This window comes from Macaca nemestrina, chromosome Y (assembly GCF_043159975.1).
Source record: "Macaca nemestrina isolate mMacNem1 chromosome Y, mMacNem.hap1, whole genome shotgun sequence".
Taxonomy (NCBI): Eukaryota; Metazoa; Chordata; class Mammalia; order Primates; family Cercopithecidae; genus Macaca; species Macaca nemestrina.
In genome coordinates this window covers 1,723,421-1,744,782 of record NC_092146.1, presented here as the reverse complement: position 1 = coordinate 1,744,782, position 21,362 = coordinate 1,723,421, and the positions used below count along the sequence as shown (strand labels likewise).

At 50.4% G+C, this 21,362-nt stretch overlaps 1 protein-coding gene across 5 annotated transcripts in view; it reads left to right on the top strand.

Annotated features, from left to right (window-relative positions):
- LOC105478059 (polyprenol dehydrogenase) overlaps positions 1-21,362 on the top strand; it is a 338,117-nt gene that overhangs the window by 267,466 nt on the left and 49,289 nt on the right. For all 5 annotated transcript variants that reach the window (XR_011618493.1, XR_011618495.1, XR_011618494.1 and 2 more), the window contains exon 5: positions 9,502-9,709. Coding sequence is in view for 1 of the 5 variants with exons in the window: in XM_071089377.1 (XP_070945478.1) it covers positions 9,502-9,709 (208 nt within the window). In the remaining 4 variants the exon portion in view is untranslated. The remainder of the gene's footprint in view (positions 1-9,501; positions 9,710-21,362) is intronic.

The following is a 21,362-nucleotide window of genomic DNA, read 5'->3' as shown; positions in this document are numbered from 1 at the left end:
CTCTCCCTCTCTCTGTCCCTCCCTCTCTCTGTCCCTCCCTCTCTCCCTCTTTCTCCCCTCTTCTGTCTCTCTGCCTTTCTTCCTCTCTCCCTCCCTCCTTCTCCCTTCTTCTCTCCCTCCCCTCTTTCTTCTCTCTCTCTCCCTTTCTGTTTCCCTCTCTCACACCCTCCCTCTTCTCCTTCTCTATCTCCTTTCTCTTCCTCTCTCTCCCCCTACTCTCTTTCTCCTTCTTCCCCCATCTCTCCTCCTCTCTCCCTTGCCTTCCTTCTCTCCCTGTCTTTCTCTCTTTCTCTGTCTCTCTCTGTCTCCCCCTCTAGTCCTCCCTCTCCTCCTCTCTCCCTCTCGTTTGCCCTCCCTCTCTCTCCCTGTTCCCTCTCCATCTCTCTTTCTCTGTCTCTCTTCCCCCTCTCCTTCTCACTTCCTCTCTTCTTTGCCCTCCCTCTCTCTCTCCTCTTCTCTCTCTCTCCTCTTCTCTCTCTCTCTCTCCTCTCTCTCTCTCTCTCTGACTGCCCTTTCATCCCCACCACTCTCCTTTCTTCTCCAAGCAGAGAACTCTCCCTTCTCCTCCCCTGTTCAGGACACACCTCACCTGCGTTCACTGCTTGAGGCACAACATGTGATTGTGACCCTGAGCGTCCACTCCTCAGTAAAATGACATTGGGGGCACGGACCAATGAATGATGGTTTCATTGTTCATTTTCCACCTTTCAAAGGCAGATCAATGAACGATAATTTTATTGTGTATTTTCCACCTTTGAATTGGCAGATCAATGAACGATAATTTTATTGTGTATTTTCCACCTTTGAATTGGCAGATCAATGAGCGATAATTTTATTGTGTATTTTCCACCTTTGAATTGGCAGATCAATCAACGATAATTTTATTGTGTATTTTCCACCTTTGAATTGGCAGATCAATGAGCGATAATTTTATTGTGTATTTTCCACCTTTGAATTGGCAGATTAATGAGCGATAATTTTATTGTGTATTTTCCACTTTTGAATTGGCAGATCAATTAATGATAATTTTATTGTGTATTTTCCACCTTTCAATTGGCCGATCAATGAATGATAGTTTTATTGTGTATTCTCCAGCTTTGAATTGGTGAAGAGACAGATTCTGTGGATGCTCATAATGTGGATGGCACCCGATACACTGATGTGGCCACGGGGTTTTTTTATTCCTAGAAAAATCACAGTGAAACCTCAGTATATTCACTGATGATTAAAGCTTGTGCACCAGAATCTCAGAAGTCACCACAAAAGAATGTATCCATGTAGCCAAAAACCACTGGTTTCAAAAAAAACTGTTGAAATTTTAAGAAACAGGCCAGGCACGGTGGCTCACGCCTGTCATCCCAGCACTTTGGGAGGCCGATGTGGATGGATCACGAGGTCAGGAGTTCGAGACCATCCTGGCCAACGCAGTGAAATCCCATCTCTACTAAAAATACAAAAATTAGCTGGGTGTGGTGGCGGGCACCTGTAATCCCAGCTACTCAGGAGGTTGAGGCAGGAGAATCGCTGGAACCCAGGAGGCGGAGGCTGCAGTGAGCTGAGATGGTGCCACTGCACTCCAGCCTAGCGGCAGAGCGAGACTCTGTATTCAAAAAATAAAATAATAAAAATTTTAAAAAACAGGCAAATTATTATTTTATTTATTATTATTTTTTATTTTTTTGAGACAGAGCCTTGCTCTGTCGTCCAGGCTGGAGTGCAGTGGCACAACCTCTTCTCACTGCAACCTCCGCCTCCCGGAAAAAACAGGCAAATTAAATCTATGGTAATAGAAATTGGAATCATAGTTACCTTAGGGGAATGTGATAATTAATTTTGGGTCAAAAGAAGGTTTATGGGTGCAGATGCGGGAGGCAGTTCCGTGAGACGGGAGAGTGCCCACTTTGTATGGTTCCATTGCGATTTCCCTCATGGTCTCTGCACCTTTATGGTTTTTGAGACGGAGTTTCGCTGTTGTCAGCTGGGGTTGGAGTGCAGTGGCATGATCTCGGCTCGCTGCAACCTCTACCTCCCAGGTTCCAGCAATTCTCCTGTCTCAGCCTCCCAAGTAGCTGAGATTACAGGTGCCTGCCACCACGCCCAGCAATTTTTTTTATTTTGTGTTTTTAGTAGAGACGGGATTTCACCAAGTTGGCCAGGCTGGTCTGAAACTCTTGACCTCAGGTGATCCGCCTGCCTCGGCCTCCCAGAGTGCTGGGATTACAGGTGTGAGTCACCGTGCCCAGCCCTGTGCACCTTTTTTCTACATTTCTTTGATTTAAAAGAAAAAAATTACTTGACAAAAATAAATAAATAGAATTTTATTGATGCCAAAAAAATATGATGATGGAAAATTTAAAACACATACAAAAGCCTACACGCATTTGAATTTGCCATCGATTGTCTAACAGATACTCAGTTCTGCATTTCTGACTTGCGTCTATCCCTCCTCTGGGGCACCATTGTCTCTTCCTGGACCACGATAATGGCCTCTCCTAACAGGCATCTCAGGCACCCATCCAATCTCTCTACCTGGCACCACTCTGCTTACATAGGAAGAGGAAAATTAATACCTAAAGCCGTTGGCAAAGAACTCAACAACAAAACAATGTGTCCTTCAGCATCTGTCAGGCTTGTGTTCCGTAAATATCAGTGTTTGAGGTGGGTGTGCTGCCTAGAAACGTCTCCAGGACACTGTGGTTTAAAATATGGGTGCGGGGCTGGGTGCGGTGGCTCACACCTGCAATTCCAGCACTTTGGGAGGCTGAGGCAGGCGGATCACTAGGGATCAGGAGTTCGAGACCAGACTGGTCAGCATGACAAAACCCCTTCTCTACTAAAAAAAAAAAAAAAAAAAAAAAAAAAAAAAAAAAATTAGCTGGGCTTTGTGGTGCACACCTGTAATCCCAGCTACTTGGGAGGCTGAGGCAGGAGAATCACTTGAACCCAGGAGGCAGAGGTTGCAGTGAGCCAAGATCAACCCATTGCACTCCAGCCTGGGTGACTGATTGAGACTCTGTCTCAAAAAAATGACATAAAAAATAAAATACGGATGCACTGCACTCCAGCCTGGTTGACAGAGCGAGACTCTGTCTCCAAAATAATAATAATAGTCGGGCTGGGTGCAGTGGCTCACACCCGTAGTTCCAGCACTTTGGGAGGCCGAGGCGGGAGGATCACTTGAGGTTAGAAGTTCAAGAGCAGCCTGGCCAACATGGTGAAACCCTGTCTCTACTAAAACTACAAAAGGTAGCTGCACATCAGGGCAGGCACCTGTAATCACAAGTACTTGGCTGTGGCAGGAGAATGACTTGAACCCAGGAGGCGGAGGTTGCAGTGAGCCGAGATCACACCATTGCACTCCAGTCTGGGCGACAGAGCAAGAGTCTACCTCAAAAAAAAAAAAAAAGTAATAGTAATAATAAAATAGAAATAAATGTAATATTACTCTCAGCAGCTCACTAATGATGAATTACCAGCATCCAGGGCCCCTGCGCGTGCCTGGTGCGTTCCCCACGGTGCAGGAATGCGCGCACACAGCTTACCCGCCAGGCGAGCCCCTCGCACGGCTCGGATCCCTCTGGGGCACAGGTCATCACCTGCCTGCACAGCAGCACTGTCCCCTCTGCTCTTGGGAAGGATCCCTTCCCCAGCAATGCTGTTGTCACCAAGAATTTGCTCAGAGCTGCAAGCCATGATCCTCAGAGAACGAGCACAGAAACAGAAAAGCAAACGCTGCATGTTCTGACTTATACCTGGAACGTACACAGCGGGTTCTCATGGACACAAAGATGGGAAGAGCAGAAACTTTTGGCTGCTAGAAAGTAGGGGGAGGGAGGCAGGCAGGGGATGAAAAACCACCTGTTGGGTACCATGGCCGTTTGCTGGGTGACAGGTTCACTCACCGCCTCACCCTCAGGCTCTAATGTGTATTCCTCTATTCCGTATGCCCCTTCCATGCCAGAAGCATACCCAGAGCTTAGCGCCCACTTATCAGGGAGAACGTGTGGTATTTGCTTTTCTGTTCTGGAGCGACTCCACGTAGGATAAGAACCTCCAGTTCTATCCAAGTCACTGTCAAAGACACGATTCCGTTCTTTTTGACGGCTCAGCAGTATTCCATTCCATTTTCTTTATCCAGTACTCCATGGTACTTAGGTTGATTCCGTTTGTTTGCAATTGTGAGTTGTGCCGCAAGAAAGAGACAGGTGCAGGCATGGTTTTTTGTTTTGTTTTGTTTGATTGTTTAATTAATTTATTTTTGAGATAGAGTCTCACTCTGTCACCCAGGCTGGAGTGCAGTGGTGCGATCTCGGCTCACTGCAACCTCCGCCTCCCAGGTTCAAGCAATTCTCCTACCTCAACCTTCCAAGCAGCTGGGATTACAGGTACGTGCCACCACACCTGGCTAATTTTTGTATTTTTAGTAGAGATGAGCTTTGCCATGTTGCCCAGACTGGTCTGGAACTCCTGACCTCAGGCGATCCACCCGCCTCGGCCTCCCAAAGTGCTGGGATAACAGGCGTGAGCCATCATGCCTGGCCTGCAGGCGTCTTTTTGATATAAGGACTTCTTTTCCTTTGGGTAGATGCTCTGGAGTGGGATTGCTGGATCGAGCGAATGATCTGCTTTTAGTTCTTTGAGGAACCTCCATGCTGTTTTCTATACAGCTTGTACTAATTCACTTTTTTGGGGGGCACCGGAATGTGGGCAGCTCTGCCTGGGGGTGTCCTGTGAGGCTGCAGCTGGGGCTGACTTTATCTGAAGGCTTGACCAGGTTGGATGTCCAGGATGGCTTTCTCTGGTGGTAGGAAGCTGGTACAGCCTGTCACCTGGGCTCAGCTGGGAGGGCCAACAAGAACAGGTACCTGTGACCTCTCCAGCGTGTCAGGCTGAAGGTGCTCAGGCTTCTTAAACCAAAGCTGGCTCCTCCCAGACTCAGCATTCCCAAGAACCAAGCAGGGGGCACGTGACCTTATTGACCCAACTTTGGAAGTCATACAGTGTTTACACCACTGTGGCAGTCTACGAAAGAATTAACAAGAAAGTTAATGAGCATGACCGAGATTCAAGGGAGGGGGCATACACTCCAGCTCCCAAAGAGACGACTGTCAAAAGAATTTTCAGGCCTGCTTTATAGCCCCCCGAAGCTGCCTTTCAAAATGAGGCATGCATAAGCCAGGTGTTCACGATGAGCTCGTCTCTCCTAAGCTGGGAGTTTATGACACTTCAGGCACAGATTGAGCTGTGTGTCTCCAGATCCTTCACATCAAATAAAATATGAGGAAAATGGCATCGTGAAAGATGTTTATAGTTCATCAAAATGCAAAGCTTCCCGTCCACCCACAGCAACCTATTCTGGTGTTTTTGTTTTTTTTGTTGTTGGTTTTTGTTTGTTTGTTTTTGAGACAGTCTCATTCGGTCGCCCAGGCTGGAGTGCATTGGTGTGATCTCGGCTCACTGCAATCTCTGCCTCCCAGGTTCAAGTGATTCTCCTGCCTCAGCCTCCCGAGTAGCTGGGATTACAGGCGCCCGCCATTGTGCCCGGCTAGTTTTTTTTTTTTTTTTTTGTATTTTTAGTAGAGACAGGGTTTCACCATGTTGGCCAAGCTGGTCTCGAACTCCTGACCTCAAGTGATCTGCCTGCTTTGCCCTCCGAAAGTGCTGGGAGGATCACAGGCATGACCCACCCGGCCGGGCTTTTTTTCTGGATATCTCCTAAGGTGAGCTCTGACATGCTTCTCAGAGGTGTTTTGTTAGATGGGCTTTGAGGACTCTAGGAGTGTCGAATGTTTAATACCACATGTGTCTTGTGATTGATCGATACCGGACCCCTCCCGGTTGGTTTATACACCTGATGTTTTACAGGCAGAAGCTCAGGGAATAAGTTCTCCACATGCTGGAAGTTGTGTTTTTGTTTTTTTTTTTTTTGAGAGCTAGATATTCACGTAGGAGGGGAGAAGCCCTGCGTCTGGCTGGAAGGTGTGTGCAGGTGAGAAGCAAGGACGGCACCTGAACTGTCTGCTCATTTCTCCGAGAATTTCGGCAGGCCACAGGCCCGGAATGGCACGGCGCTCCCCCTCCCCTGCCACCGTGCTCTGTGAAAGCAGGTCCAGAATTGATTCCTTCTCGTGGGCTCTCGGTCTGGCTGACTTCAGGAGTGAGGCCGCAGACCTTCACCGTGAGTGCTACAGCTCATAAAGGTAGTGCGGACCCAAAGACGGAGCAGCAGCAGGATTTATTGTGAAGAGGGAAAGAACAGAGCTTCCAGGCCGTGGCGGGCGACCTGGGTTGCCGCTGCCGGTTGGGGTGGTCGTCTCGTATTCCCTTATGTGACGCCGCCCACATCCCGCTGATTGGTCCGTTTTACAGAGCGCTGATTGGGGCATTTACAATCCTTTAGCTGGACAGGAAAGTTCTCCAAGTCCCCACTGGACCCAGGAAGTCCAGCTGGCTTCACCTTCCCAAAGCAGCAATCCACTTCCATCCACGTTTATTTTGTATTTTCCCCTCGCTGTACCCAAAGCGCTATACTTGCACTGTGGAGGCTACAGCCAGAATCAGACGTTGGTTTTTCCTCAAGGACCTCACAGTTGTCCAGCCCCCACTGGGGCCAGGGACGTGTAAAGCCGTGGGACCCCCTGCTGCGTCTGTCGTGGGCCCTCCGTGCCATGGAGCATCCAGTGTGGACCGTGCATCCAAAGTTTTGAAAGGCGGGTTCCAGAGGCTGTAAAACAGGCCTGCAAATTCTTTTCACACTCGTCTCTCTGGGAGCTGGAGTCCCTGCTCCCTCTCTTGAATCTCGGCTGTCCTCATTAACTGTCTTGTAATTCCTAGAATGGGGCAGCGGTGGCAGCTCGATAGGTCTTCCAAAGTTGGGTGGATAAGGCCACGTGGCTCCTGCTTGGTTCTTGGGAATGCTGAGTCTGGGAGGAGCCAGCTTTGGTTTTAAGTGTTCATAAAATACAACTGGAAAGATTGTGTGCACAAACACAGGCATGTACACAAATGCACACACATCAGACAATTCATAGGGAAATGGGTCCATGTACACAGGCACAAATTCGTACGGATATTACAATACACACAAAAGCAAGCACATACACAAATGCATATACCTCAAAAAATGCATACACCTCAAAAAATGCATACACCTGGAGATACACCTCTACATATACAAACACATAGAGAAATACTAGACCTGCATATATGTATAGATAGCTCCATATGAAATACACAAACACAAGCACATATACAAATGTATATGCATAGAAGATGTACACTATGCAGATGTACATATACAAATACTTAGAGAAATACTAGACCTACATATATGTAAAGATAGCACCATGTAAAATACACACAAACACAAGCACATATACAAATGCCTATGCGTAGAAAAATATGTACACATGCAGATGCAAACACATAGATATACAAATAGAGAAACAGATCTACAAATATCAATATAGCTCCATATTGAAATACATCTTTGAACACAAACACGTGTCCGTATGCAAATGGATTTGTGTGTGTGTATATTAATCATACACCTCAAATGCATTTGCAAATGCAAATGTGTTCACAAATGCAAAAACTGGGATTCCACAGATCAATCAACGTGCATGTTCATGCACGCAATACATGTAGACGTTCCAATGTACAAATAATGACAAACGTGTGTATGTAGGTATATGAGCATATGCAAATACTTGCGATCATACAATTCCAAATAGAAGCATGTAATATATACATACACTATATGCAGATACACATGCAAAGATGTAAATGTGTATGTACCTGTATACACATGGGAATAAATGTGGACACATGCAAGCTCATATGCACATGTGCATACAACGTATGTAAAATAAGATGTGCACAAATTTATAGGCATTTGAAAATTCACATCTGCATGTAAAGACGTGAACACATATATGTATATGCTAACAACTCTATATGTATATATCTTTGAATTGTGCATATATGCAGTTATATACCCAAGTGTATACCTATATAAACACATACACAAATACATATGCATATATATGTATGTGAATATATGTGCCTGTATTTGCATGTACAGTTTACGTGTAGATACACACAGAATTCCAGGTACATATATAACATGCCTGTGTATACACATCTACATTATCCATGTACGTATAAATACATATACACATTGGCATTAATACCCAAGCAAGCTGGTCTGCTCTAAGTACAAGATGATATAGTTCGTGTGTGTTTCTGGGACAAGTGACGTTTGAGGTCAGGCCCCCACAGCAAGGACTTGGGAGCAGGCACTCAGCTGGGCTTGGCCTGACAGGGTGGGGGTGTTCTGTGCCTGGGAGATAGAACGTGTCAAGCACAGAACCTGCAGTGATGATGATGTTTATAGAATCGTGACCGACAGGGCTGCCCTGTGGTCTAGGGGTGAGGACAGGCCATGTTTATACTGAGGTCAGCATTTCTCAAAGGACATCTGAGCAATTTGTTTGTGGGACACTCAGTGAAGAGGGGGTGCCATAGCAGCTATTCTTGTCCAGAATTCTTTTGTGGGGGGCCCAGGAAGGGAGACAGGATCTCTGTTGCCCAGGCTGGGGTGCAATGGCACTATCTCAGCTCACTGCAACCTCCGCCTTTTGGCCTCAAGCAGTCCTCCCGCCTCAGCCTCCCCAAGTAGCTGGGACTCCAGGCACGCACCACCACACCCAGCTATTTTTTTTTATTTTTGGTAAAGATAGGGTTTCACTGCGATGCCCAGGCTGATCTCAAACTCCTGACCTCAAGCGATCTGCCCTACTCACCTACCCAAAGACTGGGATTACATGTACGAGCCACCGCATCCGGCCACCCAGAATAATTAATTGTCCAGGGGACCCCCTTTGGTGACTTGGAAGATTCTCACTCTCTTGTGTATGTTGCTGTGTTATCATTATGGTTATTATTTTTCTTTCTTTTTTTTTTTTTTTGAGACAGAGTCTCGCTCTGTCGCCAGGCTAGAGTGCAGTGGCATGATCTCTGCTCACTGTAACCTCCACCTCCCGGGTTCAAGCCATTCTCCTGCCTCGGCCTCTCAAGTAGCTGGGATTACAGGCACTTGCCACGATGCTTGGCTAATTTTGTATTTTTTTTGGTAGAGACAGGGTTTCACCATGTTGGCCAGGATGGTCTTGAACTCCTGACCTCAGGTGATCCACCCGCCTCGGCCTCCCGAAGTGCTGGGATGACAGGCATGAGCCACCGCACCCTGCTTGTGGTTATTTTTAAAGTCAAGGCACAGAGGTGCAGAGACAGAAGGCAGGAAGGGACGTCAGTGATCTTCTAGAATCTTCCCCACCACACCTAAAGCAGGAGACAGAGACCCAGGAGGAAGACATGGCCGCCAGCTCTACACCCCACCCTCCAATGTCCTGGGCCATTTGCACATCCCAGGAGTCCGTTTGTGAGATTTCTCCACTGTCTTCCCCAATCTAACTCCTTCTGATATTCTCTTTTGTCCAGCTGGGGTGATGATGGTCCCTCAGAGGAAAACCAGAGATGGATTCGAAGAACATTTTGGCCTGAACTACCTGGGGCACTTCCTGCTGACCAACCTTCTCCTGGATACGCTGAGAGAGTCCGGGTCCCCTGGCCACAGTGCGAGGGTGGTCACCGTCTCCTCCGCCACCCATTACGTCGCTGAGCTGAACATGGATGACCTTCAGAGCAGGTGGGTGCACCCTGTGAATAATCATAACAGCATCCCAGGTGGGTTAAAGGTTACTCATCTCCCTCTGTCTGTGGGGCATGGTGCGCCCTGCGTCTGCTGGACACTGGTGCTCTGGGGACAGTGCTCCCTGCGTCTGCTGTGCACTGGTGCTCTGGGAGCGTGGACAGTGCTCCCTGCGTCTGCTGGACACTGGTGCTCTGGGGACAGTGCTCCCTGCGTCTGCTGGACACTGGTGCTCTGGGGACAGTGCTCCCTGCGTCTGCTGAGCACTGGTGCTCTGGGGACAGTGCTCCCAGTGCTCAGGGGACAGTGCTCCCTGCGTCCGCTGGACACTGGTGCTCTGGGGACAGTGCTCCCTGCGTCTGCTGGACACTGGTGCTCTGGGGACAGTGCTCCCTGCGTCCGCTGGACACTGGTGCTCTGGGGACAGTGCTCCCTGCTCTGGGGACAGTGCTCCCTGCGTCTGCTGAGCACTGGTGCTCTGGGGACAGTGCTCCCTGCGTCTGCTGGACACTGGTGCTCTGGGGACAGTGCTCCCTGCGTCTGCTGAGCACTGGTGCTCTGGGGACAGTGCTCCCTGCTCTGGGGATAGTGCTCCCTGCGTCCGCTGTGCACTGGGGCTCTGGGCGCAGTGCTCTGGGATACGTACATCCCCAGCCATTTGCTGTCCTTGGTAGACTTAGCAATGTGCCATCGTATTGTTATTTTAGTTTTTAGAAGGGACAAGAAACACAGAGGTCAGACATAGAAAAGGATAACAGATATATTTAAACCTTCCGTTGTGCCCCCCATGGGAATGTCAGGCACTACATCTGCAGGCGGCATTGGTGTGGACTCCTGTTGAGACACGCAGTGTACTGTCTGTCCATCAACAGGTCTCTCTTGTGAATTTCTCCTAACCCCGCCCGAGCGCGGTGGCTCACACCTGTAATCCCAGCAGTTTGGGAGGCCAAGGCGGGTGGATCACCTGAGGTCAGGAGACCAGCCTGGCCGACATGGTAAAACCCTGTTTCTGCTAAAAATACAAAATTAGCCAGGCGTGGTGGCAGGCGCCTGTAATCCCAGATACTTGGGAGGCTGAGGAAGGAGAATCGCTTGAACTCGGGAGGCGGAGGTTGTGGTGAGCCAAGATTGCGGCACTGCACTCCAGCCTGAGCCACAACAGCAAAACTCCATCTCAAAAAAGAAAAAAAAATTCCATAGTCTGGGTGGCTTATAAACAACACACATTTATGTTTCACGGTTCTGGAGGCTGGAAGTCCAAGATGAAAGTGTGCCAGGGTCTGGCGAGAACCCGCTTCCTGGTTCACAGGTGGCACCTTCTCACTGTGTCGTCAGGCAGCGGAAGGGGCGAGGAGCTCTCTGGAGTCCTTTTATAAGGGCACTGATTCCTTTCTTGAGTCTCCACCATCGTGACCTCATCACCTCCCAAGGGCCTCACCTCCTAACACCATCTCACTGGGGATGAGGATTTCCATGTAGGAGTTTGGAGACGGAGACAGTCAGAGCACACAGTAGGACTTGCCTTTGAATTTCTCTGCAGCCCGAAGGTCACAAAGTGTTAATGCCACGGTCGGAAAGACCTGGCTGCTTGGCCATGCCAGCATCAGATTTTGGGGCCAGCCTCTGGAATGTACAGCAGGGTGGGCGCCCTCCCCATCTCCCGGCCCTGGAGTGCCCTCAGGACTGCGAGGAGGTGAGCCCAGGGGCACAGGCCCTGCCGGCTGCTAACGGTTTTTATTTCCCTGCACAGTGAGGGGCAGGATGGAAGGAAGGGAGGGCCGTGGGAGCCTCCTAGGATACCTTGGCCCATCTGTTTTGTCAGATTGAGCTCTTGCGCCTGTGAGCCTCTCTGCTGAAGGGTGTCGGATGAGGGAGACGGCCTCGATGGGATCCTGCATAAAGTGTGAACCCTGCCGGTCGTGGGAGGGAAGAAGCGTGGCTGGCCAGAACTTCGTCCTCTCTGGGCAGCTGAGGAAGGCCCGGGCTCTGCAGGGAAGGGCAGGTGAGAGGGTGGCATGGAGAGCAGGGCCTGTGGCCAGGAGGGGCTGCTTCTCCTTCCTAGTGCTGAAGAAGCAAGGGCATGTGCGTGTGCCCGTGTGCACAGGTGAGGTGTGCGTGCCAGTGTGCACAGGTGAGGTGTGCATGCCTGTGTGTACAGGTCAGGTGTGTGTACCCCTGTGTACAGGTGAGGTGTGCATGCCAGTGTGCACAGGTGAGGTGTGCATGCCTGTGTGCGCCGGTGAAGTGTGTGTGCCCATATGTACAGGTGAGGTGTGCATGCCCGTGTGTACAGGTGAGGTGTGCGTGCCCGTGTGCGCAGGTGAAGGGCACCAGGTGAGGTGTGCGTGCCCGTGTGCGCAGGTGAAGTGTGTGTGCCCGTATGTACAGGTGAGGTGTGCGTGCCCGTGTGTACAGGTGAGGTGTGCGTGCCCGTGTGTACAGGTGAGGTGTGCGTGCCCGTGTGCACAGGTGAGGTGTGCGTGCCCGTGTGCACAGGTCAGGTGTGCGTGCCCGTGTGCACAGGTGAGGAGTGCGTGCCCGTGTGCGCAGGTGAGGTGTGCGTGCCCATGTGCACAGATGAGGTGTGTGTACCCCTGTGCACAGGTGAAGTGTGTACCAATATGCACAGGTGAGGTGCGTTCATGCCCGTGTGCACAGGTGAGGTGTGCGTGCCCGTGTGTACAGGTGAAGTGTGTGCGTGCCCGTGTGTACAGGTCAGGTGTGCGTGCCCGTGTGCACAGGTGAGGTATGTACCAATATGCACAGGGGAGGTGCGTTCATGCCCGTGTGCACAGGTGAGGTGTGCGTGCCCGTGTGTACAGGTGAGGTGAGTGTGTGCCGGTGTGCACAAGTAAGGTGTGTGTGTGCCCGTGTACACAGGTAAGGTCTGTGTGCACAAGTGAGCTGTGTGCCGGTGTGCACAGGTGAGGTGCATGCCAGTGTGCACAGATAAGGTGCATGAGTGCCCGTGTGCACAGGTGAGTTGTGTGCGTGCCCGTGTGCACAGGTGAGGTGTGTGTGCTGGCTGGGGCGTTTCCTGTTTTCACACCTATGCGTGACAGCACCCAGAGGAAGACATGCATGTTTCTCAGGCTTCTTCTCAGCTCAGGACTCTCTGTAGGACCGTGTAGCCTTCCCGCCTCGGGCTCCCTGCTGAAGGATTGGCCTGGAACCCACTGGCAAGAACAGCCCTGCCGTGACCGGCTGCCCTAACCCCAGGCCTCAGGCTGGGCTGGGCACGTTGGGGGCCAGGCTTCTGTGACGCTCACTCGGGGCTCTACTTCTGTGTGTGGTGCCTGCCGTACAGGAGGGACTGGCAGCAGGGAGGAGGGAACGAGGAGTCTTGGCACAGCCAGCAGCACTTGCTGCAGACGTGACTCACTGAGCAAGGCAGGGCATGGGATGGAGAACCTGGGAAATGTGACCTCCTTGGCAGGTGTTGCTGCTCACCAAAGACACCCAGGAGCACATACCCCTTCCTCGCACAGCACTGGCGGAGCCGCCCGTCTGTCATACCCCTTCCTCGCACAGCACTGGCGGAGCCGCCCGTCTGTCATACACCCCTTCCTCGCACAGCACTGGCGGAGCCGCCCGTCTGTCATATACCCCTTCCTCGCACAGCACTGGCGGAGCCGCCCGTCTGTTATTCTGAGAGCGCACTTTGGGGTTCATATTGTTCATCAAAGCAATCTCTGTTTTATTTATCCATGTTTTTTTGAGACGGAGTCTCGCTCTGTCGCCCAGGCTGGAGCGCAGGGGTGCGATCTCGGCTCACTGCAACCTCCGCCTCCCGGGTTCAAGCGATTCTCCTGCCTCAGCCTCCAAAGTAGTTGGGACTACAGGCGCGCACCACCACGTCCGGTTAATTTTTGTATTTTTAGTAGACACAGGATTTCGCTACGTTGGCCAGGCTGGTCTCGAACTCCTGACCTCAGGAGCCTCCCGTGTCGGCCTCCCAAAGTGCGTGGATTACAGGCGTGAGCCACCGTGCCCGGCCGTGATGTCTATTTTAAATAATGAAGATAAGCAGATCACATCCACAACAACCCCACCCAACAGAAATGACAGCTGCTTCCTAAACAATTTAGATGCTACAAAGCAGATTCATGCAGAGTTCATAAGAATGGAGCCTCATTATCACCTAAGAAAGCTGAGGAAGCATATATCACCAAGTGCAATTAACAAGAGAGTTTTCATTCCTATAAAAACACTTAGATATTAAAGAAAAACTGTGATGGTATTGCTCCTAGGCCATTCCCTCTTATTTTATTTTATTTTTGGAAAGAGACAAGTCTCTCTCCGTTGCCCAGGCTGGAGTGCAGTGGTGCCATCTCGTCCCCCTGCAACCTCTGCCTCCCGGGTTCCAATGATTCTCCCACCTCAGCCTCCCGAGTAGCTGGGATCACAGGCATGCACCACCACACCCAGCTGATTTTTGTATTTTTAGTAGAAACAGGGCTTCACCATGTTGGCCAGGCTGGAATCAAACTCCTGACCTCAAGTGATCTGCCTGCCTTGGCCTCCCAAATGCTGGGATTATAGGCATGAGCCACTGCACCTGACCGCCATTAACTCTTATCTGAACAGTTATGTCCACATCCTAACTCCACATACTATAACTGGGACTTAATTTAGAAATAGGGTCTTTGTAGATGGAATTAAGTGAACATGAGATCATTAGGATGGACCTTAATCCAAGATGATGGGTGGCCTTACAAGAAGTAGAAAATGGCCGGCCGCGGTGGCTCACGCCTGTCATCCCAGCACTTTGGGAGGCCAAGGCGGGCGCATCACCTGAGGTCAGGAGTTCGAGACCAGCCTGACCAATTTGATGAAACCCCGTCTCTACTAAAAAATACAAAAAATTAGCTGGGCGTGGTGGTACGCGCCTGTAATCCCAGCTACTCGGGAGGCTGAGGCAGGAGAATTGCTTGAACCTGGAAGGTGGAGGTTGTGGTGAGCTGAGACCATGCCATTGCACTCCAGCCTGGGCAACAAGAGTGAAACTCTGTCTCAAAAAAAAAAAAAAAAAAAAGTAAAATTTGGAGGCAGAGATACAGAGAAGGCCACATGGAGATGGAGGCAGAGACTGGAGTGATGCAGTCACAAACCCAGGGATGTCTGGAGCCCCTAGGGGCTTGGAGAGGCAGGAAGGACCGTCCCCTCCACCCTCACAGATACCCTAGAGTAACATTCAATCAAAGATCTAGGCGCCCCATGATCCAGTCAAGTTAACAAGTAATGTTAACTATTCCGACCCCATTCTACATATAAGAAGGGCCGTAAATGCAATGGCAGGTGCCCTTGTAAGACATAGAAGAGGAGACACAGACACAGAGGAGAAGGCCACGTGGAGACAGAGGCAGAGACTGGAGTGATGTGGCCACAAGCCCAGGGACACCTGGAGCCCCCGGGAGCTGGGAGAGGCAGGAAGGATCCCCCCCAGAAGACCGACCAGAGAGAGCACGACCGTGTCCCCTCCTGAATTTCAGACTTCTGGTCTCCAGAAGCCATCCATTCACTGGAGGAATTTCTGTGACTTTGAACCATCCTGTCTGTGCTCCTGGGCTTGCCGATGTCATCATCGCCCTGTGTCCTCCCTTGGTTGTCCCTCTGTATGTGTATTGTTTAGACAATGTGCCAGGAAAGTAATACAGATTGCAAAGCAGATCAAGGAACTTCAGAGGCAAAGGCCTTGAGACCCAAGCCAGCTCAGAGCCGGCTCTACCATTTTTTATTTGTTTATTTTCGTTTATTTTCGTTTAGTTTAGTTTTTTGAGACGGAGTCTTGCTCTGTCGCCCAGGCTGGAGTGCAGTGGTGTGATCTCGGCTCACTGCAACCTCCGCCTCCTGGGTTCAAGCGATTCTCCTGCCTCAGCCTCCTGAGTAGCTGGGACTACAGGGACGCGTCGCCATGCCCGGCTAATTTTTATATTTTTAGTAGAGACGGGGATTCACCATGTTGGCCAGGATGGTCTCCATCTCCTGAACTCGTGATCCGCCCGCCTCGGCCTCCCAAAGTGCTGGGATGACAGGCGTGAGCCACCGGGTCCAGCCAGTTCCCCCTAGTTTTTTTGAGACGTACAATTCAACCCCCACTGCTTTTCTTTTCCTGTTCTCCTCCTTTGCTTCAGCGGTTTGATTATGGAAAATGAATATTGACAGGCGTTCACCTGAGCCACGTTTCATTTCTGCTTGATTACTCTGCAGAGGACAGTGACAGTGCTAACAGATGCCGTCTCTGAGCTTTCTGGAAACTTCCTTGTTGATGGCACTGACTCTTTCCAAATATGCCCCTTTTTCATAATTCGTACCTTCGACTGACCTCTTAAAGGAGAGAACATTGCTTTGCTGGGGCTGCCGTAATAAAATACCACGGACCCAGTGGCGTAAACAGCAGACATTGATTCTCCCACAGTTCTGGAGGCTGGAGGCCCCAGATCAAGATGTGGGTGGGGCTGACTCCTCCTGAGGCCTCTCTTCTTGGGTCGTGGACACCGTCTTCTCCCTGTGTCCTCACAGGGTCGTCCCTCTATGTGTGTCTGTGTCCTTATCTCCTCTTCTTATGAGATGTCTTAGTCCATCTCAGGCTGCTATCACAGAATACCATAGACTGGGTGACTTATAAACAACAGACATTGATTCTCCCACAGTCCTGGAAGTTGGAGGTCTGAGATCCAGGTGTGGGCAGGGCTGGTTCCTCCTGAGGCCTCTCTCCTGGGCTTGCAGATGCCGTCTTCTCCCTGTGTCCTCACAGGCTCATCCCTCTGTGTGTGTCTGTGTCCCCATCTCCTCCTCTTATGAGATGTCTCAGTCCATTTCAGGCTGCTGTCACAGAATACCGTAGATTGGGTGGCTTAGAAACAACAGACTTGATTCTCCCACAGTCCTGGAGGCCGGAGGTCTGAGATGAAGGTGTGGGCAGGGCTGGTTCCTCCTGAGGCCTCTCTCCTGGGCTTGGAGACGCCGTCTTCTCCCTGTGTCCTCACAGGCTCATCCCTCTGTGTGTGTCTGTGTCCTCATCTCCTCCTCTTATGAGATGTCTTAGTCTATTTCAGGCTGCTATCACAGAATACCAGAGACTGGGCGGCTTAGAAACAACAGACATCGATTCTCCCATAGTCCTGGAGGTCGGAAGTCTGAGATCCAGGTGTGGGCAGGGCTGGTTCCTCCTGAGGCCTCTCTCCTGGGTTTGCAGATGTCATCATCGCCCTGTGTCCTCCCTTGGTTGTCCCTCTGTATGTGTCTGTGTCCTCATCTCCTCTTCTTATAAGGACCTCGGTCCTATTGGATCAGGACCCACCCTATGACCTCATTTTACCTGAGTCACCTCTTTAAAGACTCCATCTCCGGCCAGGTGCAGTGGCTCACGCCTGTAATCCCAGCACTTTGGGAGGCCGAGGCGGGAGGATTACCTGAGGTCAGGAGGTCAAGACCAGCCTGGATAACATGGTGAAACCCCGCCTTCACTTAAGAAAATACAAAATTAGCCAAGTGTCGTAGCAGGCGCCTGTCATCCCAGCTACTCGGGAGGCTGGGGCAGGAGAATCGCATGAACCTGGGAGGCGGAGGTTGCAGTGAGCCAAGATCACGCCACTGCACTCCAGCCTGGTGACAGAGCGAGACTCCGTCTCAAATAAAATAAAGTAAAATACATGGTGGGTGAGGCCACAGTAGAAAGAACAATGATCCTTTCTGCATCCTTGAGGACGCCCCTGTGATAGAAACCCCGCTACGTGCTGTGAATTTCAAACACTGAAGTCAGTTGTCGCTGGCCATTCAGCGAGACCACGTGGCCGAAGCACACGTTATTTTTTGACATGCTTATGAATTGTGCATAGTGACAAGCTGTCAATAGCTTTGGATAGGTGCATTGAACCCGTCACCTTGCTCATTTCGTAGAAGTTGGTGGCTTCATGTTCAAGAAGTAACACGCCCCAAGTTGAGCTGACGTTTGCCAGGGTACGGGCTGGAGTTACAGAATACAATCGGGTGCCCAGCGCTCAAGAGCCAATGTGTTTGTGATTGATCCCAGATGTTTGTGATTGATACCAGACATTCAATCTGAACTGTAACTCGTGTCACCCGAAGACCATAGTGGCTGCCACCAGGGTACCACAGGGAACGGCCTGGGTGAGCAAACCCAGACATGATGTTCCGAAGAGTGGCCGTGACTCCTTTGGTGGAATGTGTCCTTCTGGATCTTTCTTCTCAATAGCTTGTGTGTGGGAGGAAATATAGACAGACACTCAGCAAACTAACACAAGAACAGAAAACCAAGCACCGCACATTCTCACTCGTAAGTGGGAGTTGAACAATGAGAACCTGTAGGACACAGGGAAGGGAACGTCATACACCGGGGCCTGTCGGGGGTGGGGAGTAGGGCCCGGAGAGCATTAGGAGAAATGCCTAATGTAGATCATGGGTTGATGGATGCAGCAAACCCCCATGGCACGTGTATACCTATAGAACAAACCTGCACATTCTGCACATGTGCCCCAGAACTTAAAGTATAATAAAAATAAAAAGTGGAAACAACACCACCACACACACACACACACAAAACCATAGGAAGCTAACAAAAGTGATCAAGTCAGGAACCAGCAGGTGTGGTCAGATGAATCATAGACTGGAGGCTCAGAAACCATGAGTATGAGATGCCATTTCCTAGCTCTCTCCTAGCTGCATTCTCGGGGCAGAGCTGGGCTCGGTGCCTGAGCAGAGATTGGGTGATGCAGCCATAAGCCAAGGGATGCCTAGAAACACCAGAATCTGCAAGAGGCAGCAAGGATCCTTCCCTGGAGCCTGCAGAGGCAGTGCGGCCCTGCAGATGCTTTGGTTTCACCAAGTTCTGTCCGGAACATCGGTGTGGATTCTCTGAGCCACACTAGGACCAGCCACTGTGGATTCTCTGAGTTGTACTAAGGGCAGACACGTGGATTCTCTGAGCCACACTAGGGTCAGCCACATGGGTTCTCTGAGCCACACTAGGGTCAGCCACATGGGTTCTCTGAGCCACACTGGAACCAGCCACCATGGATTCCCTGAGCCACACTAGAACCAGCCACGTGGATTCTGAGCCACACTAGGGCCAGCCACGTGGATTCTCTGAATCACACTAAGGGCAGCCAGATGGATTCTCTCAGCCACACTAGGGTCAGCCACATGGGTTCTCTGAGCCACACTGGAACCAGCCACCATGGATTCCCTGAGCCACACTAGAACCAGCCATGTGGATTCTGAGCCACACTAGAACCAGCCACGTGGATTCTGAGCCACACTAGGGCCAGCCACGTGGATTCTCTGAATCACACTAAGGGCAGCCAGATGGATTCTCTCAGCCACACTAGGGTCAGCCACATGGATTCCCTGAGCCACACTAGAACCAGCCACGTGGATTCTGAGCCACACTAGGGCCAGCCACGTGGATTCTCTGAATCACACTAAGGGCAGCCAGATGGATTCTCTCAGCCACACTAGGGTCAGCCACATGGATTCCCTGAGCCACACTAGAACCAGCCACGTGGATTCTGAGCCACACTAGGACCAGCCACAAGGGTTCTCTGAGTCACACTAGGACCAGGCATATGATTTCTGTGAGTCACACTAGGACTAGCCACGAGAGTTCTCTGAGCCACATTAGGACCAGCCACGTGGTTTCTCTCAGCCACAGTAGGACCAGCAACGAGGGTTCTCTGAGCCACACCAGGACCAGCCACATGCGTTCTCTGAGCCATGCTAGGGCCAGCCATACAGAAGCTTTGGGATTTGGGGACCTCTGCCATGAGTAATGGCGTAAGATCTCTAGGGAGCGAGGGGGTTACTTCACTTCCTTACTTTCATGGGTTTTCTCCCTTTACATCTTAGCACGTAAAATGTGTGCAGGACCGGGCACGCCAAGTCTTTATTACTGTGAATAGTGCCACAGTAAACGTATGTGTACATGTGTCTTTATAGTAGAATGTACAAGCCCATCAAAAAGTGGGCATAGATATGAACAGAGACTTCTCCAAAGAAGACATTTATGCAGCCAACAAGCGTATGAAAAAGCCCATCATCACTGGTCATTAGAGAAATGCAAATCAAAACCACAGTGAGATACCATCTCACGCCAGTTAGAATGGCCATCATTAAAAAGTCAGGAAACAGGCTGGGCGCGGCGGCTCACGCCTGGAATCCCAGCACTTTGGGAGGCTGAGGCGGGTGGATCATGAGGTCAGGAGATCAAGACCATCCTGGCTAGCACGGTGAAACCCCGTCTTTACTAAAAATACAAAAAATTAGCCGGGCGAGGTGGCGGGCGCCTGTAGTCTCAGCTACTCGGGAGGCTGAGGCAGGAGAATGGCGTGAACCCAGGAGGCGGAGCTTGCAGTGAGCTGAGATCCGGCCGCTGCACTCCAGCCTGGGCGGCAGAGTGAGACTCCGTCTCAAAAAAAAAAAAAAAAAGGTCAGGAAACAACAGGTGCTGGAGAGGATGTGGAGAAATAGGAACACTTTTACACTGTTGGTGGGAGTGTAATCTAGTTCGACCATTGTGGAAGACAGTGTAGCACTTCCTCAAGGATCTGGAACTATTCATTGATACTTTGCTATTTTTTTCTTTTATATAGGAATATGTTGAAAGATAGATAAATATAACCAAGTGTAAAAGTATGCAAAAGAGGATGTATAATGTGTGCATACATACTTCCATATATATTTTTTGAGACGGGGTGTCTGTGATACAATTAAAGGGTTGCTGGCCAGGTGTGGTGGCTCACACCTGTAATCCCAGCACTTTGGGAGGCTGAGGCAGGCTGATCACCTGAGGTGCACAATCCACCCAGTCCGTGGTATTCTGTGACAGCAGCCTGACATGGACTAAGACACCTCATAAGAAGAGGGGACGAGGACAGACACCCATCGCCCAGACTGGAGTTCAGTGGCACCATCTCAGCTCACTGCAATCTCCGCCTCCCGGGTTTAAGTGATTCTCTTGCCTCAGCCACCTGAGTAGCTGGGATAACAGGCGTCCGCTACCACACCTGGCTAAGTTTTGTATTTTTAGCAAAGAGATGGAGTTTTGCTGTGTTGCCTAGACTGGTCTTGAACTCCTGACCTCAAATGCTCCACCTACCTCAGCCTCCCAAAGTGCTGGGATTACCAGGTATGAGCCACCGCGCCCAGCCAGAGGCTTTTATTTCCTATAACAAAAATGTTTACAATATCACACAACATCTTGATGGTTACAGAGACAGATAATTGTCATGAAACTAGGAATGATTGTCAGGAAACAATCTCATGCCAAAAGTAGGGATAACTACTTTCTTTATTTGAGTCTTCTTCTAGGACACCAAATAACAAGCCTTTAACTGTTTTTTGTTTGTTTTTGTTCTTTTTTTTTTTTTTTTTTTTGGAGATGGAGTCTTGCTCTGTCACCCAGGCTGGACTGGAGTGCAGTGGCATGATCTTGGCCCACTGCAACGTCCTCCTCCCGGGTTCAAGCAATTCTCCTGCTTCAGCCTCCCAAGTAGCTGAGATGTTAGGCACGTGCCACCATGCCTGGCTAATTTTAGTATTTTGTTGCACAGACTGGAGTGCAGTAGCAGGATCTCAGCTGACTGCAACCTCCACCTCCCGGTTTCAAGCAATTCTCCTGCCTCATCCTCCC